At 31.7% G+C, this 23,110-nt stretch overlaps 1 protein-coding gene across 2 annotated transcripts in view; it reads right to left on the reverse strand.

Moving 5' to 3' along the window:
- Positions 1-23,110, reverse strand: part of MYCBP2 (MYC binding protein 2) — a gene marked incomplete at both ends in the record, with an annotated part of 205,740 nt that overhangs the window by 56,684 nt on the left and 125,946 nt on the right. Inside the window, 8 exons of one of the 2 annotated variants that reach the window (XM_084234986.1) lie at positions 1,749-1,904; positions 4,686-4,808; positions 8,157-8,289; positions 9,115-9,339; positions 11,894-11,968; positions 20,803-20,943; positions 21,621-21,737; positions 22,770-22,867. In XM_084234986.1, coding sequence (XP_084091112.1) covers positions 1,749-1,904; positions 4,686-4,808; positions 8,157-8,289; positions 9,115-9,339; positions 11,894-11,968; positions 20,803-20,943; positions 21,621-21,737; positions 22,770-22,867 — 1,068 coding nt within the window. The remainder of the gene's footprint in view (positions 1-1,748; positions 1,905-4,685; positions 4,809-8,156; positions 8,290-9,114; positions 9,340-11,893; positions 11,969-20,802; positions 20,944-21,620; positions 21,738-22,769; positions 22,868-23,110) is intronic. The other variant, XM_084234987.1, reaches the window with a different exon arrangement.

The raw sequence follows: 23,110 nt of genomic DNA on the forward strand, positions 1-23,110 counted from the left end.
TGGAATGTGGAAGTGAAACTCCAGTGATACTCTGCTAAGAATAAGAGGTTTGTAAAAAGATCGAAGTGATTTCTCAATGTTGGAGCCCACGTAACTAAATGATTCAGATATTTTTAGGTCACGATTTCAAATTTGCTCCAAGGTGGTGGTAAAGGAAGTGGTGGTACTGACAACACTTATGATATACATACAATTATAGTGACACAGTATCAATTAGAAGCCTGTTATCTTTTGAAAGAGACAAATTGGTTTTATTATGATCTATATACTTTGTTTTTAAATATATTATTCACAATTACATTTTAGGTAGAACAAAAAGGTCCTTATTTCTTAGTCTTCTTGTCTACCATGAAATTATCACGGTAATTTCCAATCTGAATTTTCTGCCTAATTGGTTATTATTTTCCCCCTTGTTTTTACCTTTAAACTTTCCTGTAACCGAGGTACATCAGTTGCTCCATGTAATAAGTAAATTAAGCCTGCACTTTCATTTCACCCTTCTCTAATGCTTATCAAGGAAGGAAAACCTATTTTTATATCCATGGAATTCTTATTTTAAGAATATTCTAGTGAATATCATATCATCTCCATGATATTAGCTAAAAATCGATACTGCTTATATTTCCAAACTAATTTCATTAATTAAACTTGCCTAATGCATAATACAAACCTTTAAGAGTTCATAATTTGCATATTTACCTCACATAAATATCATAATGAATAACACTATTTCCTAACTATAACTATCCTGTGCCTAATAAAAACTAAATGAGATGGCTCTCTCTTAAGTAATTCTATTAATAGTCATCCAAACATTTTTGTATTAAAAATAACTTAGACCTAAATATGATTGTATTTTATTAAAGCAAAGAGATCACTCATTTGATTTCAAACAATGGGTTTATGAGCTAAGACTTTCATAAATTATATCATTCAGTGGATGTGTTTATATATCATATAGCAGCATGTAAAGTTAATGTCAAAAAGACCATATTGCTATCATACAGGAAGGAACTTTGAAGAAGTTTATATGGAAACTTCAGGAAGTTATTAAGAAAAAAAGAACAGTCTGTTAAGTGTAATTTGTTTTGGTCTATTTTTTATATCAATATAAGTTACTATGATGGATACAAGGCTAGAGTGATCCTAGAAGGCAGAACTGGAATCAAGCGATGAGTTTCAGTATATTAAGAATAAGAATAGTAACAACAAAAAAGTAAAGAAACAACAATTTAAGAAAAAATGGAAACGTAAGTTGCTATACTTTCCACGAATACCACACTTACTTTAAAGAAACCAACCAACCTGCCCATTGTAATCTCTTGCCCACGACTTATAAAGTGAAAAAGCTTTACTCTCTTGGGGCATTAACTAACAAAAATCCAAAGCAAAACAATGAGTTATCCCTATACCTGATGCTTAGCATAGTCAAGATGTTATAAAATTTTAATCAAATATTTTTCTTAACATGGTTATAGTATGTATTTGCTTATACTGGAATCAGAATAGAAAGTATAATAGTCATATTTGAGTAACTACACTTAAAAAAATAGGAAAAAAAACAAATATCTTAGCTGCAGGTTGTCATAGCTCAGAATAGTTTAAATGCTTCAAAAATGTGGGAAGGGATAACATCCTCATTAAATAAAACCAGTCAGGTGAGTTGATAAATAATTAATAATTGATAAACAACTCAGAACAAAGCTTCAGAAATGGCTTGATGAGGCAGGTAAGGCTGACAGACTTACTCTGAAGCTGAGGCTGCTGGAAGGAAAGGGGCTGTCCGAACACAAATGGGCTGTGGACTAGGGAAGAGGGAGGTTTTGCAGCTTGATCAAAGATGGAAGGAGCTGGGAGATTGGGCCGTGACTGAATGGAATTCAATATGGCACTCAGTTGGTCACCTGCAGTGGGCAAAACAGTTAAAACTACAACTCGTTATTTATTAACATCCAAATCGGCAAAGTAAATGGTGCTTTATGACATTCAGATAAAGTTAAACACTAAGTAAAACTAGGCTAATTCAAATATTCATGGAAGTTGTTGATCATTAATCTCAAACTAGGGACCAAGTTTTACATGTTGCTTTAATAAGGAAGTACCCAACCAATCTTACATAATAGCCCACCTACAAAATCAAATCCATTTAAATTCACATACAGCATCTAGCAGGAGCATGGAAGGATACAGAGTCTATGAAGAATCTATAAATTGATTCAATACCATGCAAGTATAAATGATGATTTAAGAAAATGATTTCATCTAAAATGACTAAATCACTCTGCCTCATAATCAGAATACTTCATAATATGAACAGGCTTTTTTCAAAATTTAGAATTTAAGGAAGAGAAAGTATATGTTTTAACTTAGTAACATATTTATATTACAGGTATAAAGTGCTATTTTCCTTTTAAAGTTACTGCTAAAAAAGTACTTTCTTAAAGCATACTCTTGTACGACTAGGTTATATAAAAATCTGTAAGTCTTACAAGATAAAAAAGAACGTGAGCGATCTAATTGGAAAGTATCTCAAATATGAATTCCAGCATTTTTACTTTAAATACAAAGAACTTTAATAAAAACTTTTAATGAAACTATTATTAGATGGAGAGTAGCTTTTATTTTTAAGAATGTATATATAAAATAGCTTAAATGATGTTGAAAGAGAAAAGGAGACCAAATATATCTATACAAGTTTAATACAAAAATGGAAAATAGTACTCTTCCAACTTTATTCCTTAAATATAACCAGGTTTTATAATAGAAAATTTCAAATGAAGCACCAATAAGGAATAGATATTTTCTGGAAAGAATTGTGTAGGCAAACTACACATCTCTACTTAAAAAAATTAATGTTGTAGATTATAGAAAGGATTTTAAGTGATTGACAATTTTATAAAATTGTTTTAAGGAAAAAGGCTTTTTGCAAAAAAATGATTTTTTAAAATTATTATCTTTATTTATTAATTGTAGAAGAACTGGGGTGCTGGCCAGAAGTGCAGGACATAAGGGGATTTACCAGACAGACTGGAAAGCAGAACAGGCAGACCCACTGTAATACACTGCTAAGGAGAGCAGAGGGCAAGAAAGGAGAGGTGTGCTGTGCCAGATGTGGGTCTGCTCCCTGGCTGGAGATCAAACTCAAGCTGTAGAGGTGATAGCACTGAGACTCAACCTCTAGGCCCCCTCCCAAAAATGATTTCTTGATTGTGGACAGTATAAAGAGTTAAAAGTGGGAAGTATTGTTTAAGATAATAAAAGTTAGATGCATTTAATCAGATATAAGTTTCATAGTATTTCTTCATTCCATCTAAGTATTTTAAAAGTCTAGCAACAGGTACACAGTATTTTAAAATAATATTGGCACAATCACACTTTTAAAAGTAATACTTTATTATTGGTATTTAATAACAAATGTTCTCAGCAATGTTGTATCCCTTGAAAGTTGATTTGTATTTCTATGATGTTTTAGTAAATTATATTTTAAGATTGATTTAGAGTGATGGCCATCAGTACCATTTAGACATGAAGTACAGAGACTGAAGCACACAGTTTGAATTAAACATGACTTTAAAAGAGATTAGTACAGAAGTACATTATGGGTAAGTAAACACAGCTTTTAATTTAAAGGTTGTCAATGCAGAAAGAAAGAAATGTGAAGAAAACACTACCAAGCATATACGCTTCATAACAGTGAAGATCTAGCCTATAACTTAAGTTAATGAAATATGAGCTACCAGAAATGAGCAAGCAAACAGTATCCAAATCTGCAGAATAGACCAATACAATAGGGCAGGAAAACCCAAAAGAAATCTTGAGGCTAGGCTTCTTTTCTAAAAACACTTTGTGAGAAGTACTAAAGATATCCAATAGAAAGTAGTTTTATTTTAAATTAAGTATTTCCTACACACTGATGTAATTCTGCATTTTGCTGAATATTTCATTATTTCACTTGTATAATGACACTATTTATTCCTTGAAATCAAATCCTGAGAATTATTTTCACTAGGCTATCTTATCCCTCCTACCTGTCATTCAATTCTAGTTACCTGCTAATAGTATGGCTGATTTTGAAGGAATCAGGATCAGCACACAGGAAGAACACAGATATGTGTGAATGTACATACAAATGCAACCAGGTATAAATTATTTCAAAATAACTACTTTTTAGACAGTTCATTATGTTGGTCTTTTCTATTAATGCAGCCAAAACAGCTCTGTACATTTTATATTCATATGGTATAGGGATTTTATTTTACTTTTTTTAACTTTGTGATGTAATTATACGTATTAAACCCAAACATATTTCATATAATTCTAAGACAACTAGAGCAGCTTGGCTAGATATTAAAAATCAAACATTTTTATTAAAATTGAATTGTACAATATTATGTGAAAGTAAAATTGATAGTAATCTGATTTTAAATGGTTGTTTTGGAAAGTCCTTTGTTGTTCGTTAACATTATTCTCAATAATATGTGGGTTATGAAAAAAAATAGTTCTTTTACTAGATATGGTTACAAAGCAAGAATGCTTGTAAACATATACTAAAACATTCTGAGTACCAGTTTCCTAGGAAAACATTTTAACTTAAATAAAATTTTGTGGGTAAATAAGAACAAAAATGAATAAAAAATAAAAATATTAAAGTTAGGTAAGTAAAAGACTTGCTTTTAAAAACCTACCTTTATTATTTCCAAGTCCATAATCAAATCCCTGTGCACTGCAACTTGCCCCTTTATTAAAAGCTTGTACTGAGAAAGGGCTTGGAGGTGGAGTTTGAGAATTTTGATCCAGAAGAACTTGTTCTATAATAAAAGACACAGCTATAAAATTAATTTCTCATGTGTTATTTCCTATTCAGAAAAGAGAGAAAACAGCAAGAGCTTACGATAATTACATTTAAAATTAACTTCACAATTAGATTTGACAAGTCTAAATACCAGTTAATTCACCTTGACAATGAAATGATAGGCGAAATCTTTGTTTCACTGATCAAATACACAGTGAAATTTAGAAATGAGAGATATGCTACTATAGAGCCAATTTACTTTCACATATCACTAAGTGTAATATTTCTGAACTAGGAAATCTTAGATTTGTACAAATTTATACACAGGCTTTTTACAAAATGAAAAATTTTAAAATTTTTTTATAAACCAGCAATCAAAATATTTGGTATATTAGTACTCAAGTAGAAAAAAGTTTACAAGATTTCTAAGTACCAAGAAGAATTTTCACTTATAAAATATTTCAAGTTTTGAATGTGAAAACTGTGGAGAATTTAACCTCTTTTTCAATTTATGTTTTTTCTCTATTTTTTCTTATATGAAAAATTCAACTTTTGAACTTTTTTTCCTTATCCTTATTAAATAAGGATATTTTCCCTCAATGAAAGGATGTAATACAGAGTTATTAACACATCCTGAAGTCAACAAATGTGTCAGAAATTCTCTTTTCAAGATAGAAATGGCAAATATATCCAGCTTACAAATCACAAATGAAACACTGAAATACATAAACTAAGTTTGTCTCATATTAACAATCAAGAGGTTAGAAAATTCTGATAATACTAAAAATATTAGTAGCATAATTTTGAAATCATATTAATGCTAGGTAAATAAAAGAAAATAATATCTACCAAATAAAGATAATGAGAGAAAATATTTACTCCATTAAAATAACATTAATAATGACGTTTTAAATTTCTAAAAGGTCACTATTCCTTTGTGTAGATATGGAACTAGAAGAATGTGGTCATTTCTTCTTACTTATAAATTAGAATTTTGCTGTCCCATGGTACTGTATGGCCTATCCCATTACCAGCATTTATTTATTTCAAGAAACCAATCCTAGCACTTTTCTTAGGCAATGCTTTTTCAGTGTGAAATACTTCTGAAGTGGATTATTTCTTATGAGAAATACTCAAGAACAGTAAATTGTACAGTAAACACTCTTACCTCTAGACTTAGAATAGTCTAGCAAGTGTAAACTCTTTTTACTATAGCAATAACTATCTACTAGTTTTGTGTACAGATATCAGAGAGCAACATTTTATACAAAGAAAGCTTTTGTTTTATTTACACTATACTTCATATAAATTTACCAATCCTCTTATTGCCATATAAAATAGTTACACATTAATACCAATGAGCAGAACATTTGGATACCACATCATATACTAAGTGATTTTAAAACGCTAGCTTCTCATCATGTCTTTCCTTACTACTCCAGTTTTAGTGTATTATATAATTATAATTATATAATTATTATAATTCACTTATGATCAAGCATATACATCAAAAGAGCAAAAAGTAAGGATCATTAAATGATTAACTTCTCTTATACCTCTTTTAGGGTTAAATATATCTCTTAGCAGAAATAGCTAACCTTATCATGTGCTAGCTTTACGCTATTTGTGCAATTAGCTTTCATATTAAAATTATAAAGTATCCAAATTTTGTAAATGTGAAAACTATGGCACATGATATATTAGGTAACCTGGCCAAGGTTACACAACTGAAAAGAGTTTGTACATTAGTACCTTGGCAGTCCAGTTCAGAGTGCATTCTTACACATTATACTATATTCCAGTTAAAATGATTAAACCAGAAAGGACCTCTGAGCATCATCTAAACCATTCTCATATTATTTAACTATTTATAAAGTTGATCTCACATTAGGTATTTTGTTTATTTAAATATTCCCATATGCTGAAGATACTGAAGATATTTAATAAAATAATATAGCATGTAGTAAGTATATTGTAAATGGGAAGATGATTTTGTAAAATGCCTTATATTCATCAAAGGAAGCCTTTTTTCCCCCAAAACATAACAATAGTTCTATCACTTCAGAACATTATTTTATGATCACATCATCTATGCCTAAGAAGTTTATCTGTAAAGATATGGTCGGAAGGGAGTACGTGCTCAAATTATGTTCAGTGGACTACTGATAAAGTGTGGTATGGTGCTGAGCACAGCATCTGAAATATGAATGAAGATTCTGGCTGAAGTCCTATATCTGCCATGTATTTAGCTGCATAGCCACAGACAAGTCATTTCAAATGTATGAGCTTTACCCAAAGAAAACAATGTATCTCAAGTGCCTGTTGTAGAGAAAAAGGGAAAATGTTTAATGTATAATATTAATATATCTAAATGTGCTGTTATTAATGCAAGTTTTATTTTTTTTTCTATGTATAGTAAAGGCCTCTTGGATAATGAGTGTTTTAAATTTATTCTCTTCAAGAATAAAGAAGTATGTTGTTTTGTTTATCTTATCCTGTAAATTCTGTAATTGGGCAGAAAAGTCTATACTTGACTTATCCACTCAGTGAGATGTTCTAGTATTTTTGTGACTCGACTTGTATTTAAAAATTTAGTTAACAAGAGGCATGTGTGAAAACTGATCTAAAAATAGGAATACAAAGATTAAAAACCCTGTACTTATTCACAACTGTCTCACAATCTGAGTATGAAGAAACAAAAATTAACTCCAGTATAGTATCAGTTTTGTTCTAGTGGTTCTTTAGGAACATTGAGGCAATTCTTAATTCTGTCAGGAGTAGTCAAAGTTTCGCCTAATGACATGGTCTGAACTTTGAAGAACAAATTTTTGTCACCAGGAAAATGAAAAGAGGGGGACAAAAAGGAAAATCTCATATTAAATGAGATCAATGTTGAAAGAGATAAAATAAAATTTAAAGCAGAAATTCTTACAAAATAGGAAACCCCTCTCCCCACCAAAGCTATGCATTTATTTAATGTTTCTTTCCTAAGATAAAATTCAATAAAATTGGCTGGGAGAAGTATGACTGACACTTTGAAAACTGAATTTGCATTTAGTGGCAGAAAGGATAAAATGTTCAGTCCTTGGCTGATACAGAGGAATCAGTAACATCAGTTTATATTAATGAAATTAAAAACATGTTTTACAAAGATGGATTCATGTTTCACATTCCTCCTTTTAAGTTCATTCATTTAAAAGACTCATGTGCTTCGCAAATTTTAACAACTGTAAGACTTTTACCCCTTAGTTTTGCTTTTGCTTAAAAAATAAACACACAAAAAAGCTCTTTAAGATAGAGAAATACATGTTATGCTGCATTTCAGAACTTAATTGGAATAAATCACAAATTTAAGCCAACTTGCCATCTTCATGCCGGAGGTACTGGTTTCCGCCTCTGTCTCTAGCTAAGGACCATGCCTCTCCTTCATCACTCTCACAGAACTCTACCATGCTGTTCTTATCCAGCTGCACCCATGTACCTTCAGAATTGGTTACCTGGTACATAACAAAAAAGCATGATTGATTGGCTTGATTCTTTCAGGGCACTAAGGTTGAAAACCAGCAAAAAGTTTAAGTGTTTGAATAGTGTAATCATTCCAACAAATTTCTACCATGAAATTAGTTTCTGAAATTAAGACCACAGCCTGAGGTAAGAGAAATATATAACAAGTTCTATATAACAACTTTTAAGGCACATGGATAATCCTTAAATAATTTCAATTGTTAACCAAAAACGTGGTTCTTTAATCTTTTTGTCCCTAAAATGCTCCAACATAACATCTCTATTCTTTAAGCTGCTAGTCTCTATAAACCAGATTGAAAATGACCCTGCCACTGAGAAATAGCATGACACACTACATCTTCAAGTTCATCAGCGGAGGCAAATGCCACAGTTGATGAAAATGTAATTTTATTTGCTCAGGACTTCAGTGAAACACATGAATGGGAACAAAGAAATGAAACCATTTATATTTATCATGAGTCCGTAACAATTCAAAGCAAATATTCTCAAGTATTGTTAATTCACACAGCATAGTACATTTGTAATAATGAAAATATATATGCAAATACCAAACACTTCAATATACAAGTCATTGTGTCAATATAAATTGTTTTCACAAGGATAATTATCAGAATAAATCTATTAGAAAAGAAGCACAGAAAAATTTTGTTAGTATTTTCAATACAAATAAAGGTTAAGAACATTAACACTTAAAAACCTGGGATGGAAATGGCAACCTTTGAAAGAAAGAGATGCTTCGATTGTTATTATATTAAAAATGAGTATCTTAGAAGTCATGAAGCTACAAGAATCCATACCTCTCCCACTGCTTTGACTTTGTTTCCCAGAACTAACATTCCAATTGGGATACCTCTAAGGTTAGGGCAGCTTCTGATGTTGTGACCGGAAGGTCCCGTCTTCACTACCTTGTACATGCCTGGCCCTCCTCGCAAGAACGGGGTATCTTGTTCTTGCATTGTTGCTTCCTGGGGGCAGCATGAGTTTATGTCTTTGAAAAAGTCATCAGTATTAGTTTTAGGTTCCTGAAAATTTGAATAGGAAAAAAAAATAAACAAAATACAATCTATTATCACATTCAAGATCCTCCTATTAACAGTTTACAGCAACTCTATAATACAGTCAATTAAGAGAATACATATTTAAAGATAACTTAAGTATCAGTCAATACCACTGTTAAATAATCTTTTGGTTTTTCACCGTTAAACAATATTCAAAGTTGAAAAGAAGCAAATATAGCAAGAGAGATATTGAATTACTGTTTTTTTGTACAAGTAGTGCCTCATTTTACTTTTCTTTTAATGAAATATGTAACAGAAGTAACAAAAATAATTTACTGTGAACCACAATTGAATAATTCTGAATCATCTCTATTTTTATATGTTGGCATGGATTAAAAAGTGTAAGTCTTTATTTCCTTCTACTTTCGCCTATAATAATTATGTAAAATCAGAATATAGATGAGAAGTTTCTAGAGACTTATCAATAAACAGTAATGATGAGAAAATATGCATGAAATGTAGCTATATCTTAGTATTTACTAGTTATGACTGAAAAAAGAATGCTTATAAGATTTTAACAATCCACACTTTCTTAATATAGTACAAATAAAAATGACTCGCTAGATTTGCTTGGTCATTACTGAACAGTGAAATATTCATGCTATTAAGAGAAAAGGATGATTATACTTTGAGTAGAGAGGAGAGATTAACATTAAAGATACATTTTTAAGGAAATATAAAGCATCTGGATAGAAGATAGTTACTTCTAAAATCAAAGAAAAGAACAAGTCCTAAATTTTCTATTGATTCTGTGATAAAATTCTTTCCCATGTGAATGCAATAAAGAGCTGTAACAACCTTCCCATATTTGCTGTTCTTACCAACTGAATAAATTAAAGTTCCACACTGGGGGTTTTCCATTGTCATTATTCCTTAAAACATTTAAACTGTGCTTTTGAATACAGTAACACAGACTGAAAACTGCTTTGTATTCAAACAGAGTTAAAGATGACCATAATGGGACACTTACTTAAACATTCAGTTAAAATTAATATATTTAATAATGATGTTATATATAAATATGAAAAAATCTAACATATAAGATTAAATAATACTGAGTAGTTCTATGCCTATCAGTTGTCTCATAATATGAGATGGCTATACATGTCCATTAAGTAATAGAAAATTAAAAATACTGAGATTAAAAAAAAAAAAGAGTACATGCAACTTTGTAAATTCAGTATATTGTTGGTCAGGGAAAATTCTAAGCCCACCAGTAAATTTCACATAATATGTTATATATTTCATTGTGCTGATGAATAATCATCAATTTTACTTATACAAATATGTATTGTGGACAATATTTGTATACATTTATTACATTTATCATACTGCCTTTACCCAACAATCCTTAACAATTTATTTGCAATCTAATGGAAAGGAGAATTTTAAGTAAGCACTTAGACTGGATTTATAACTTAAAACAAAGTCAAAATATACCTTTTACATGCCCAGGCACGTATATTTGTAAAAACTTACATATATACACAACTTTAAGTATGCAAAGAGAGCAACTCAAAATGAACACACAGTAAGATAGCTCAAAATTTTAAATAGTGCTACTACACCTACAGGTTTTCAGTAAACATTTACAAATGTCTAGTTGTAAATAATCAGTTTTAGTGAATATATCCTGCTATTTCTAAGTTGGAACAGGCAAGTTTTACTCTTATTTACAGTTGAGTTTAAAAAAATTACATCACATGCATCAGGAAACAAGTATATACTAATAGATTAAGTGAAAAAATAATTTTTCTTGTATTTAATGATTGAGGATTTAATTAAACAGTATTTCCAACTTTTGATCAGTAAGATCAATGAGAGCTGAGTCTTAGAAAAAACTAATAATTACACGTTATTCACTGAAAGGTAATTATAACAATTTCTATTAAAATTATTCCTATTTAATGAAGTTAATGAAAATATATAAATTAATAAAGTAAAAATAAATTCTATCCAATTTTTTTATACTAGTCAGTATGAAAAAAGAGCTGACAGACATAAAATCATAGAATTGTGCCTGTCATTCTTAAGTTCCTAAAATAAATGTTTCATTCAATACAGAAATGTAGAACCTGGGCACCAATACATAAAATTGGGTAAACTGAACTTTTTTTTTCCTCCCTCCTCTCCTACTCCATTCTCAAATGAACATTCAAATGGGCATTGTGAAAGGCTAAGAAAAATAGAAGAGCCATAGGGTTAGTATTCTACCATCCATATAGCAAGTTCTGAAAAAAGACTTAGAAATAATTGTTTGAGAGGCTAGTCAGAAAATTAAATACAGCAAATATGAAGTCAACATGAAAGTTACCTTAAACTAACAATATATTATTTGGCAGAAATAAAGAGAAAAGAATTACAGGGAAAACTCAATTGTAGCACTTTGTATAGACCTTTTGGGGAATTTTATTTTTTAATTGATCTTAAGCACAGGCTTAAAAAGATATAACATAAATTTGCTTTACATGCTGAAAAAGCTGAATAATGCATGACTGGTTCCTTACAGATAACTCACCTGGGGGAAAAAAGCTTTGGAAGTCCATGAAAATACGTCCAAATCCCTGACTCCTTGGCTAGCATTAAAGATATTCTGAGCGACAAAGTTTAAGAAAGAAAAATATCAACAAAGAAAGGGAACAGGATATCATCTGCAGAAGATGCGTTTACAGTAACAACATTGTTCAGTACTGTAGCACCAGCACTGAAATATCATTTTACTAAAGGGAAACTGAAGCCACCTGAGTAAACCACACACCAATGAAATTCTGATAAACAAATGCTTTTGTCAAAAGCTCTCCATGGATATAGTGTGTCATGCCATTTACTAAATTTAATAGCGAGATACAGTTATAAAAGCTTAAGACATTCAATGCAAGAAGGAAACATCAAACTCTGTTAAATGATAACATATCTGTTCATATAAAGCCAGATTTGTTTCATGACAGAAAACAGTCCGCTGCTTTACAAAGAAAATGTGAATAACATGGACTATATAGATAGTGCAACTATTATATTGAATAATGGCATGCAGTGACTATGAACTGGACAACACTTTTAAAGAAAAAAAAAATCAAAAAGTAAAAAAAAATAATTTTTCAATTTTTCTTCCTTGTATAATTGGAAAAAAATCATCTGGAAATGTTATTGAAAGTTTTTAGTATGCCTGTTAATAACACAGAAAAATAAAATCCAAACATTTTACTAAAAAACAGGTCTACCTAGCTTTTTCCATCACAAAGTTAAGGATATACACAGAGTATCTAGGATCTAATTGTTTAAGTATAAAATCATTTTGTTAAAGAACCACCATTCACAGCAATATGGTCCCAGAAAATACAACACATTCATAAATGTTTTAGTTTTTTTAAAAATTTAAATATGATATATATTTTTTACAGATATATCATACTATTGATCTATAGTTATCTGATTTGGAATTAAAATCTTTCCAGTGAGTAGCAGTTAAAGACTTTTCTGCTTATGTAAAAACTATGATAAATGCTTATTCTGAACTAAAAAAAAAGAGCACATTCAAAATGTTAATAAAAGCTGTCATCATCCAAGATTTCAACACGAGAAACAGAATTCCCAACTAATTATAACCCATTCTAAAGAATTAGAATTTATTATTCTCTAGTTCTGTTTTCTTCATGTATAAATATGTGTACACAGATGTAGATAATTAACACCCATACATGTACATATACACTAATTCAGAAAAATAAGACTTACAAAGTCAAAAAAAATGAGCTTCTAATAATATGCCTACAAATAACTATAAAACAAAAAAAAAAACACCTCCTTCCCCATTTAAAATGAATGGAGAGCAGATTTCTTTAGGTAAAGTGGAAACAAGTTGCAAAGCATTTTGAAATGCCATTTTTGTGGTGGAAAGGTGTCCTTATCGGTTCATATAGAATATATGATGCAGACCTTTCAATGTTAAAAAAAAAAAAAAAAATTTTTAGCATTTTTCTTTTTCACAGCATAAACTTTTCTAGTTTTAAAAAACAATATGAAAAGCAATGCAGATGAAGTTAATGATAATGGAGTTACAAGGCAATTGAAAATTTAATTGCTCTTTTATTTCCACATGCAAATTTAGCAATCTCTGGAGCCAACTACATGAATTAAGTACATTGACACTTTAGAGCGATGTAACTACTAATCATGGTAATAAATTGCCAGTAATAAAAATTTTGCTCATGCTAATTATATGTGGAGCCACATTTTATACTTTTTGCTTTTGTTCTGCATTTGTATAAAATTGTTAGTCGAGATGAGTTTACTGTAAGATTATTTTCAAAATGTGGTGTCCTAATAAAACTGCATTTATCAAATATCAAAAATTACCAACTGGAAAACTGGACATTAAAAATAAAATAATTGATAGCTTTCTCTCAAAAAATGCATGAAAATATTAATTTCACTGAAATCTCAATTTCTCACTATTAAAACACATAATTTATCTTTCACATATAATTTCATAAATTAATGTGTATGTATATGTATGTGCACACATATATATCAATAGTAATCTAAATCACTTTATTCTCAGACTATTTTGAAAGCATAGGAGTTCTGTCAGGAAATTAGAAAATTAAAGCATACTGAAAGTCTAACCAAATGATTAAGTACCATAAAGAAACTCTCAAGCTGATAACCTCTCAAGGAACTAAAGAGACCAAATTAGTGAATAAGTTTAAGAGTAAGAAAACATGACTGAACATGCCAAATGCTCATGCAAAGCAAATGATAATTCTTTGTGTTATATAAGCAGAGCTAAGCACTGTCATTTTTTTTTTAACTGAAGTATCCAGGAAAATAAAAAAATTACAGTGTTATTTTAATTGGCTTAATCTCCTTCTGCTTAGGAAACAGACACCAAGTTAAAGTATGAAAAGAAGCTTTTAATAAAACCAACGAAGGACGGCACCTTTACTAGTGCTGTACTAAATGATTATTTAACATTTAATAAAACTAAATAACAGGTTATACAGACACATACGCACAAATTTGCGAACAAAACAAAACTTAGAAATTTGGAGTAATGTTAAAGCTATGGCTATCAGGCATCATTTGATATCCCAAAAGGATAAAATCGGAAATAAAAAGCAAGAAACATTTCCTAATGTTACCTATTATCCTGGGTCACATCAAAACAAATGATATTTTCCTTTCATTTCTTCTAAGTTTCAGAGACCCCAAATTCAGAAAAATCAACATTCTTTCTATATGTGACACTAATCAGCCTACATGGGTAAGAAGTGGTTTGCATAAAAGCATGGAGATTTTCAGAGACCCAAGATTCTTCTTCAAGAATTCAGATGACACAAACATTATAAAGGTATCTTAGAACACTTCTTATGGATCATCTACTTTCCTTCATATAAACCTTCTTTTCCACTAATTCCTTCACAGTTTTGAAAGACGATTGAATGTATCCAAAGAACTGGATCTAATTTCAAATCACTAATCTCTTTATTCTAGAAGTAAACATTTTTTACAAAATACTTAAGCGCTATTCTGGACAATCAAATATATTCCATATCCTTTGCACAGCTGGTTCACTCATTTTTTCACTTACATTTTTCCTCAATGTATGAAACATTCTACTAGCTTATACTCTGTAATTTCCAAATCTTTAGGCTTTTAATTTAAAATCAACATTCATCAGGTATATTTTCTTGAACTTACTCATGTGATCTTCAATATATTATCACTGTCATCACCCTCATTTAACTAGTAATGTTATGAGTATTATTATTTAATTTTTACAGGTAACGTCATTTTTATAGATATATTTACATTATCCTTTTATAACTGTATTTATCCTTGCCTATCTACCAGATTATGGCAGAAATGCTTAAAAGCATGGGCTTTGGAATCTCATCAATTGGGATTCTAGAACCAGTTCTACTACTTTCTACTTTCTACTTGGAAGAACAGCTCGCTCTTGTCATTGGAAAAATAAGACAAAATACTTAATATTACAAGATCATACTGAAAGATGAGGGTAAGCAACATATATGTGTCAGGAATTATTTAAAGTAGCACAGCCACCAAAGGTTAAGAATTGAAATTTAGGGTCTCCCTGGTGGCGCAAGAGGTTGGGCACAACCTCTGTGAAGCTATCTGCAGCCTCTGCAGCACAAGTTCCATCCCTGGCCTGGCAGGGAGCTACATACATGGCACAGCAGACCTCTCCTGTCGCGCCCGCTGCTCCCCTCAGCAATGTATTTCAGTCAGTCTGCCTGTTTTGCTCCCATGATGTCTCTGGTGATTCCTCTCACCCCCTGCACCTCTGGCCTGTACCCCAGTTCTGTATGCATAAATAAATAAATTTTTAAAAACAAGAATTAAAATTTAGTATTCAACAGATCTTAAAAGCCTAGGATTATCAAAATGTAGTATTTAATACTTCAAAGAAACAAATATGAGTAAGAAGGTACCCATAAACAAGTCCTTGTCCTTAAGGAGCCTAAAAACAGAAATACAAATAGACTAAAGGCAAGAAAGACAAAATAAACATGGGTAGCTGGAGAAGAAAGAAAACCTTTTCTACTTTTAGAGGTAAGTGCTACTTGAGAAGAAGTAGGGAAACCTGATTTCCTCAGTACTTACATTTTTTTGTTTTAAAGATTTATTTATTTATATAAGAACTGGGGTGCAGGACAGAAGCACCGGAGAGTGAGAAGATTCAGCAGAAACAGAGCAGGGAGCGGAAAAGGCAGACAGACTGAAAACACTGCTGAGGGGAAAAGCGGGCGAGACAGGAGAGGTCTGCTGCACCATGTGGGTATCTCCCTGGCTGGCTGGGAATTGAACCTGCCCTGCAGAGGCTGCGGACAGCTTCACAGCGCTGCATTCAACCTGCTGCACCACCAGCTGCGCCACAGAGAAGGCCCAGTGCTTACATGTTTTCTATCCCCAGTCTTTTGATTCACCTGCATCAACTATTCATTGGTTCCCAAAAACAGCATACCACTCTTAACTGTGGACATCTGATTATCTCTCCGGAAATTCCTTCCCTTTTCTAGAAATATTTTCTTTCAGATCTCCTTTAAATGTCGAAATGAAGCCATTCTATAACTCATCATAATAATTACTTGAATACAGAAAGTCTATCATGTTAAGAGTACCTGAAAAGAACTGTACTCTTTATTTGAAGAGAACCCTCCACTTCTCTTTCTCACCCAATATCTACTTTCCAGCTTACTATATGACACATAATAAGGACCCAATGAATATTTTCTGAATGAAAAATTAATGAATTAACTACAACATTACTGAGATTTACAGAGAAGAAAACAATTTTGAGCTTGGTCAACTAGGAAATATTAGAAAATTAGAGAAAAAATGTAAGCAAAAGCATTGTAGAAAAATGAAATAATACAAAGATGTTAAGATATAAAATTGAACGGTATGTTCAAAAGGGGGAAGAAGTGCTAATAGAATCATGAGTGCCTCAAAAAAAAAAGGGGGGTCTGTATTTCTGTATTCTTCACCTATTTACCCTATTCTTCCCCTGGATTTTAAATTTTTAACAGTCAAAACATGAATGTTTAATGCTATTTAATTTCCAAACTAGTCATTACTATAGTGATAAAACAGTTAAAAGTCACATCTGAATTATGTTAGGATGTTACTATTAGTGATGTGATGATGTTTAAATAGAACTATGGCTTGATAGGCCAAAATATAGCTGAAAGACATATCTGCAATGAAAATGAGGGCTCTAAAACGTGAGTAAATAAACAAGACGGTGAGTGCAACAAAAATGACTTTAAAACTTATTTTAAACATAATTTCTTAAAGGCAATATCTTGAGTTCATCAAATATTTAAGTAGCATTCACATTTCTAAACTCTGTTCCAACTCTTTTTAACTATTTCAGTTAGGACTCAAGTAAGATATAAATACTGATGTGAATGCAACAATGTTTTAACCAGAAAAGACCCAAGCTGCAGATGTAAAAATGCCTTAAAGCATTGTTTTGTATACTTTTGCTTCTTTGAAAGTTAGGGTATTGGCCCATGATTGTTTCTAATTTTATTCCAAATATTCCAGCTTTCATTTTTTAAAACTGAGTAGATTTTTGCAATATCAGCCATAATTACAGTCAATTTATTCACAAAGGGACTGAAGTAAAAAGTAAAAAAAAAAATTTCCAATAGTATATATAATAGGAGATACAAAGGAAGAAGATGCACACATGTATGTATGTATGTATTTAACCATTCATTCATTCACTACTTAAGGGGGTGAGATGGAACCACTATTTTTCTCTTCCCTGGGTTTAGCTCTCTAGTATGAGGTACTCATTAAAAACTTATTGACAAAACCTTACAGGCAAAACCTTTGTCACTGCATACAAAGATTTATAAAGCTAGTCTGTTCTTGTCTGTATCAGGATCTGATTCTGTGGAAATCCTCATCTAAACTTGCATTGAAGCACTTTATACCAGATTTTTTTGGAGCACTAGGCCAGTTAACTTTGACAAACTGTATCTCCTCTGTTGTCTTTGGTTACCACAAAAATATCAGTCCTATGACAACTATGTGCACTCATGTTTTAACACTAAAACTGCTTTAGTCTCCTCCTTGACCCAACATCAAATTATTTCCATTTGTCCCATAACTTCTATCTAATGGCACTTTTTCTCCAGTGGTAAACAAAATTGCTTTCCTCTTTAACCATGTGGTTCACAGTGTTGTCATCAGTCTGTATGTCTTTGAGACCATGTGAGACACATGGTCTCACACATGGTCACCCACTGCCTTGCCTCTTAGACTTTGGCAGTTCCAACGACTTTCACTTTCACTATACCTCACTTACCCTCTCATGACTATGTTAATGGGCCACCTCATTCAATAAAAAACTCTATGAAATAAAATCCAAATATTCTACATTATCACACAAAGTCTCCATATTCTTCAGTTCTTCAGCTACAGTGAAATCACTCTCGTGTTCTAGGATTGCATTAAGTTCTTCAAGTTTCCTGGACCTTCTACCTATACTTTCACATTTCTGGCTCAGGCTGGATTCACCACAGCTGATGGTCAGGAGTGCTCTTTCATCAGCATCTACAGTTCCTTTTGGCTCCTATTTTCTACCATAGTAGCCCAGAAAATTCCAATCTATGCTATAATCTGATTTCTTCGTTCTTTTATATCTGTATTCTTCAAGCTATGGGGAAAAGAGATATCCAGAATGGATCCATCCAGTGGTCTTACTGGGACGTTCGAAACACCTAAGTAGTTTTTGGTCAGATCTCTCTCTGTTTCTCAAGTATTATCACAAATCTTTGTGTCTTTCTAAACTCTTTCATTTGTTTCAATTTCAACTGAAGGCTTTCTTTTCTTCTATTTTATGGAAATCATGGTCTTCCCCAGCCTTCTTCCCTTCCTTCCTTATTAAAAACTTATCTATCATACTTTTCCCCTCCTCCTTTATAGAAATAACGTCTAAATGTACCCTAAGTAGAAAATAGATTCTATTTTTCTCCTCCTTTTTCAGTCTTCAGATTTCTTATCTGTATCTTTAACTTCTCCCCTTCCCTTGGCATCTTTCCTCTATTTTGTAATATCTCATTACTACCATACTTATAATAAAGGAACCTGAAAAACTTCAGACTTCTTAATGATACCAGATACTCTGAATTATTTACATGAAAACAGGATCTACTATTTGACATAAACACTAGAAAATATGAAAAGTCACTTTATTTTACTTTCTGTATCCAATATTCTACATCTAGATTTTTCAAGTCAGTGAAAATCTCATTCACATTCTAGAGAAAAACCTGTCAACAGGTTATTTGTATGGATCATTCCATTTAGCTTTCTCTTTCACTTTTGTTACTACCTCTCTCTCTCTGATTTTAAAAGACTGTTTATGACAAATTGTCTCTTGCATGGTGTTAAAAACACCACTATCCCAGCATGAAACCATGAGATTTAGAACTTAGACACACAGTACTTCTTGAACTTCCTTTACCTCTGTTTATTTTCATGTTTTATCTGTGTGAATTACCCTCCTCTTTCAAAAGCATCTCCTCAAATGAATGGAAGGAGGTAATAAAGATCAACATAACTGAAAACAGTCTTATTAGTAACTTAAAATGTATAAAAGTCTAAATTTATTAGAGTTTTGAAAACTGAAAATACCACACAGAATAGAGGATTAACAGTTATAGTTATTCATTTAGAAAACAATTACCATATCTTAGAAATATTTGGTTAGAATAACAGAAAATTATTTCTCTTCCAGAGTACGTTCTTTTTTTCCAGAGGAAAATGCTTTTCATTTTTAACTGTAGAAATAAATCTGAGGGAAAGTTAAGAAGTTGTGGTTTGTTTAAGACTTTATATTTTAATTATAGATTTGTCATTGTTTAGCTTAATCTGACTAAAAGTCAATATACTCAAAACTTTATCATATACCTATTAAGTAAAAAATACATATAGATATCTGTCCCCTCTGTGTTTTCATAAACCACAAAGAATACAAAAAGGAATGTAATCAAGAAATAAAACAGAAGTTCCATAATTTTCTTCCTTATTTAACCTCTCCCCATTTGGAGGATATTAGTCCTCCAAGAAGAAAAACAAATAATACCCTAAATAGTTTGATATAATAAATTAATTTTATACATTGAAATTTAAGGAATTTGACTGTTTTAAAGACTACATTTAAAAAAATTTTTTTTTACCAGTATTGTTTGTTAGAAGTATCATGAAGAACATATAAATTTACGTTGATGAAAAAAAAGAAAAATCATACTTTCCTACTTAAATTACAAAAAAAGAGATGTGGGTTAATATCATAGTTTATGATACAGACATCTTGTGAACACTAATTCTAAGTATTCTTTATCAAAGAGACTCAAGGAATTCTCTCAAGACACTAAATTCAACGAGAACACAATAAATCTAAAAAGACATCTATTTGAACACAATAGTGCTAAAGGCTAGAAACAAAAGATTTAAATTTAGACAAAACACAGAACAAATACAAAAAGACCACATAAAAATATATTATACATGTTTTTGAATATATAAAATACTGAATTCATAGATTTCTAGTTTAAAATCCACCCAGATAATAGTGTAAATATAAAAGTGGTTGCAGTGGTTGGGGGAAATGCAACCATTCTCATTCTCTACTTCTCTGAAAGAAATGAAGTAGGCCTTGTTTTAATTTACTGCTTCTTGCCCATGCTGGATGGTAATAAGTAATATGGTCCTTAGCATTACCAAACTCTACTTTCATTACAAAGAAGTCCTTAAGAATTAAAGCACTTACAGAGTACAAGTTATTTAGTTGTGGTTTACCTCAGAACTAAAAAGCCTTAATTAAAGAAAGTCCTGTAATGAGGACAGAATAAACCTGTAACACCTTTAAAGCCACCTTTTACTTACGTCAACAGGGACCAGAAGGCTCTTGCCAAGATGCTGGTTAAAAGAGAGGCACCAGGCTTCTGTGTAACCATTCATATTAGGTACATACTTCTTAATTGTCTCATCATTCAGCCTCAGCCACACACCATCATCATTGTGGATCTATGGGAAATAAGCAACAGAAACAAGCCATACCCTCCTGTAACTTCTATGAGGTTAAACAGGGCAGAGGGGATACAAAGTAGGCAAATGCAGGACATAGAGATTAAGTATATAGTTCCTGTAGACCACAAGTAAGTATGAGAGAACCTTTAAGAAAAAAAAGCAACAAGGAATGTCAAATCAATGATAGTTTACAGGGTGAGATTATAAAAACATCACTTAAGAGTTAAAGCACAAAGAAATCACACTTTAAGATCACTTAAACAGTATAATTAGATGTTTTCCAAAAGAACAGGTCTTCCTTTCCCTCAATTTAGATTTTAATCAGAAGTTACGTAGTTGTATTACTAGAAACATATACTGCCTAAAAGCAATAAAATAAGCACATTTAAAAACAAACATTAAAGAAATTCAAGAAAAACTATACTAGTTTTCAATGAGTATTTTTACAAGTTATGAGTACTGTATTAACTGAATTACTTTCATGTTAAATATAAAACTTTAGTGATTTTTTTTATTGATAAAGAAAAATAAAATGTTTGAGACTCAATTCTGCAAATCGATTTTCCAAATATTTCCCAAACTGCTTAAAACATAAAACCTAGTAGCTTTATTGGGCAAATAATACAAACACTTTCTTTCTAAAATTTATTACCAACTGTTTTCTTAAAAATTACCTCATCAATAAAAGTGATAGTTCCATTGACTTTCACTATTCCGATCTGTTCACTCTGAAGGGAAGGGTGGCTTCGGATACGTAGTCCTGCACTGTCCTTGGCCACAAATTTTCGAACCTGAAAAAGGTAAAGATAGAGATAGTGAGACAAGGGAAGTCATGGAATAGAGATCCTGTAGGCAGTAAGATATAAAATTACACCGATTTGCCGACACTATAATTCTGAGGTAGTTTCCAGAATTATTTGTATCTCGTTTCCCTTGGCAAATAACAGTGGTTTATTTATAATGGAAATTTGCAAGTATTAAGAAAAATATTAGGACGTTATTAATATTTCAAAGTTCCTTTCTAAATTTTGAAAACATGATAAAGTGGAAAAAAGGGTCTTCTTTATTTTTACTTTTGGGAAGGAATGATCAAATTCTATTACCAATATTTCCTTTTTAAAAAGTAGTTTACCAGAAGTCTTATAGTTGTTCTTTAGATGTTAGGAAATTACCTTGTTACAGTATAAAACACTTTAACCTTGCAAATTTTACACACTTAATTTCAGTAGGTTTTTTCTTTAAATTTTTTTTTTTTTATAGAGGCATGTTTTCTTTGTTTGTTTGTTTGTTTGTTTGTTTATACATGCACTGGGTACAGTCAGAAGCGCGGGAGGGTGAGAGAATTCACCAGAGCCAGAGCGGGGAGCAGAGCAGGCAGAAGGACCGAAGTACACTGCTGAGGGGAGCAGCGGGCGGCAGGAGAGGTCTGCGCGCCAAGCGGGACCCTCCTCCGGTGGCCGGGAAGCAGCCGGGGATCGAACAGGCGCCGCAGAGGCCGCGGGCAGCTTCGCAACCCAGCGCTCAACCGCTGCGCCACCAGGGAGACCCTCAGTAGGTTTTTTCTTAACTGTCAATTTTCAAACAGAAAGAACAGAAGGCCTATAAATTGCTGTAGCATAATACAAAGAAGCCAAAAAGTATAGGCCCACCAATTTAGAAATGATCAGAATTACCACTAACTACCCTTCAAATTTATTTGGAGATATTTAGAAATCAAATACTGAAATCAAGTAAATGGTAGGTATTTAACGGTCTCCTTGAAGCATCAATGAAAAAAATTAACAGATCTCTGACAGATTCACATTCTGACTTCTTAACCTAACCTTATTTGGTTGAGGTTCTGTCTTTGGTTTGACCAGCTGAGTTCCTGGTGGTATCATCCCTTTTGGAGGGTCTTTTACTTTTACTTCTAGGCCAGCATCTGAAAGTAAAGAAAGGGGACTGTAACATTTGAGAATAGAAGGGAGGGAAGACCATTAACCTAATCATATAAACATTGACAGGCTATTCCCCCCCCCCAGGCTATTTTTAATAATTAAAACAAATAGCTTAATTCTGTCTTTTTAAGATGATTCCTATCTAATATGCAAAAAGGAGAAATGCTTTTAAAATGGTGCTGAGATTACAAATGGGAGTTTCAGGAGTTCAAGATAAAAAGATGAGG

This window comes from Talpa europaea, assembly GCF_964194135.1.
Source record: "Talpa europaea genome assembly, chromosome: 6".
NCBI classification, from domain to species: Eukaryota; Metazoa; Chordata; class Mammalia; order Eulipotyphla; family Talpidae; genus Talpa; species Talpa europaea.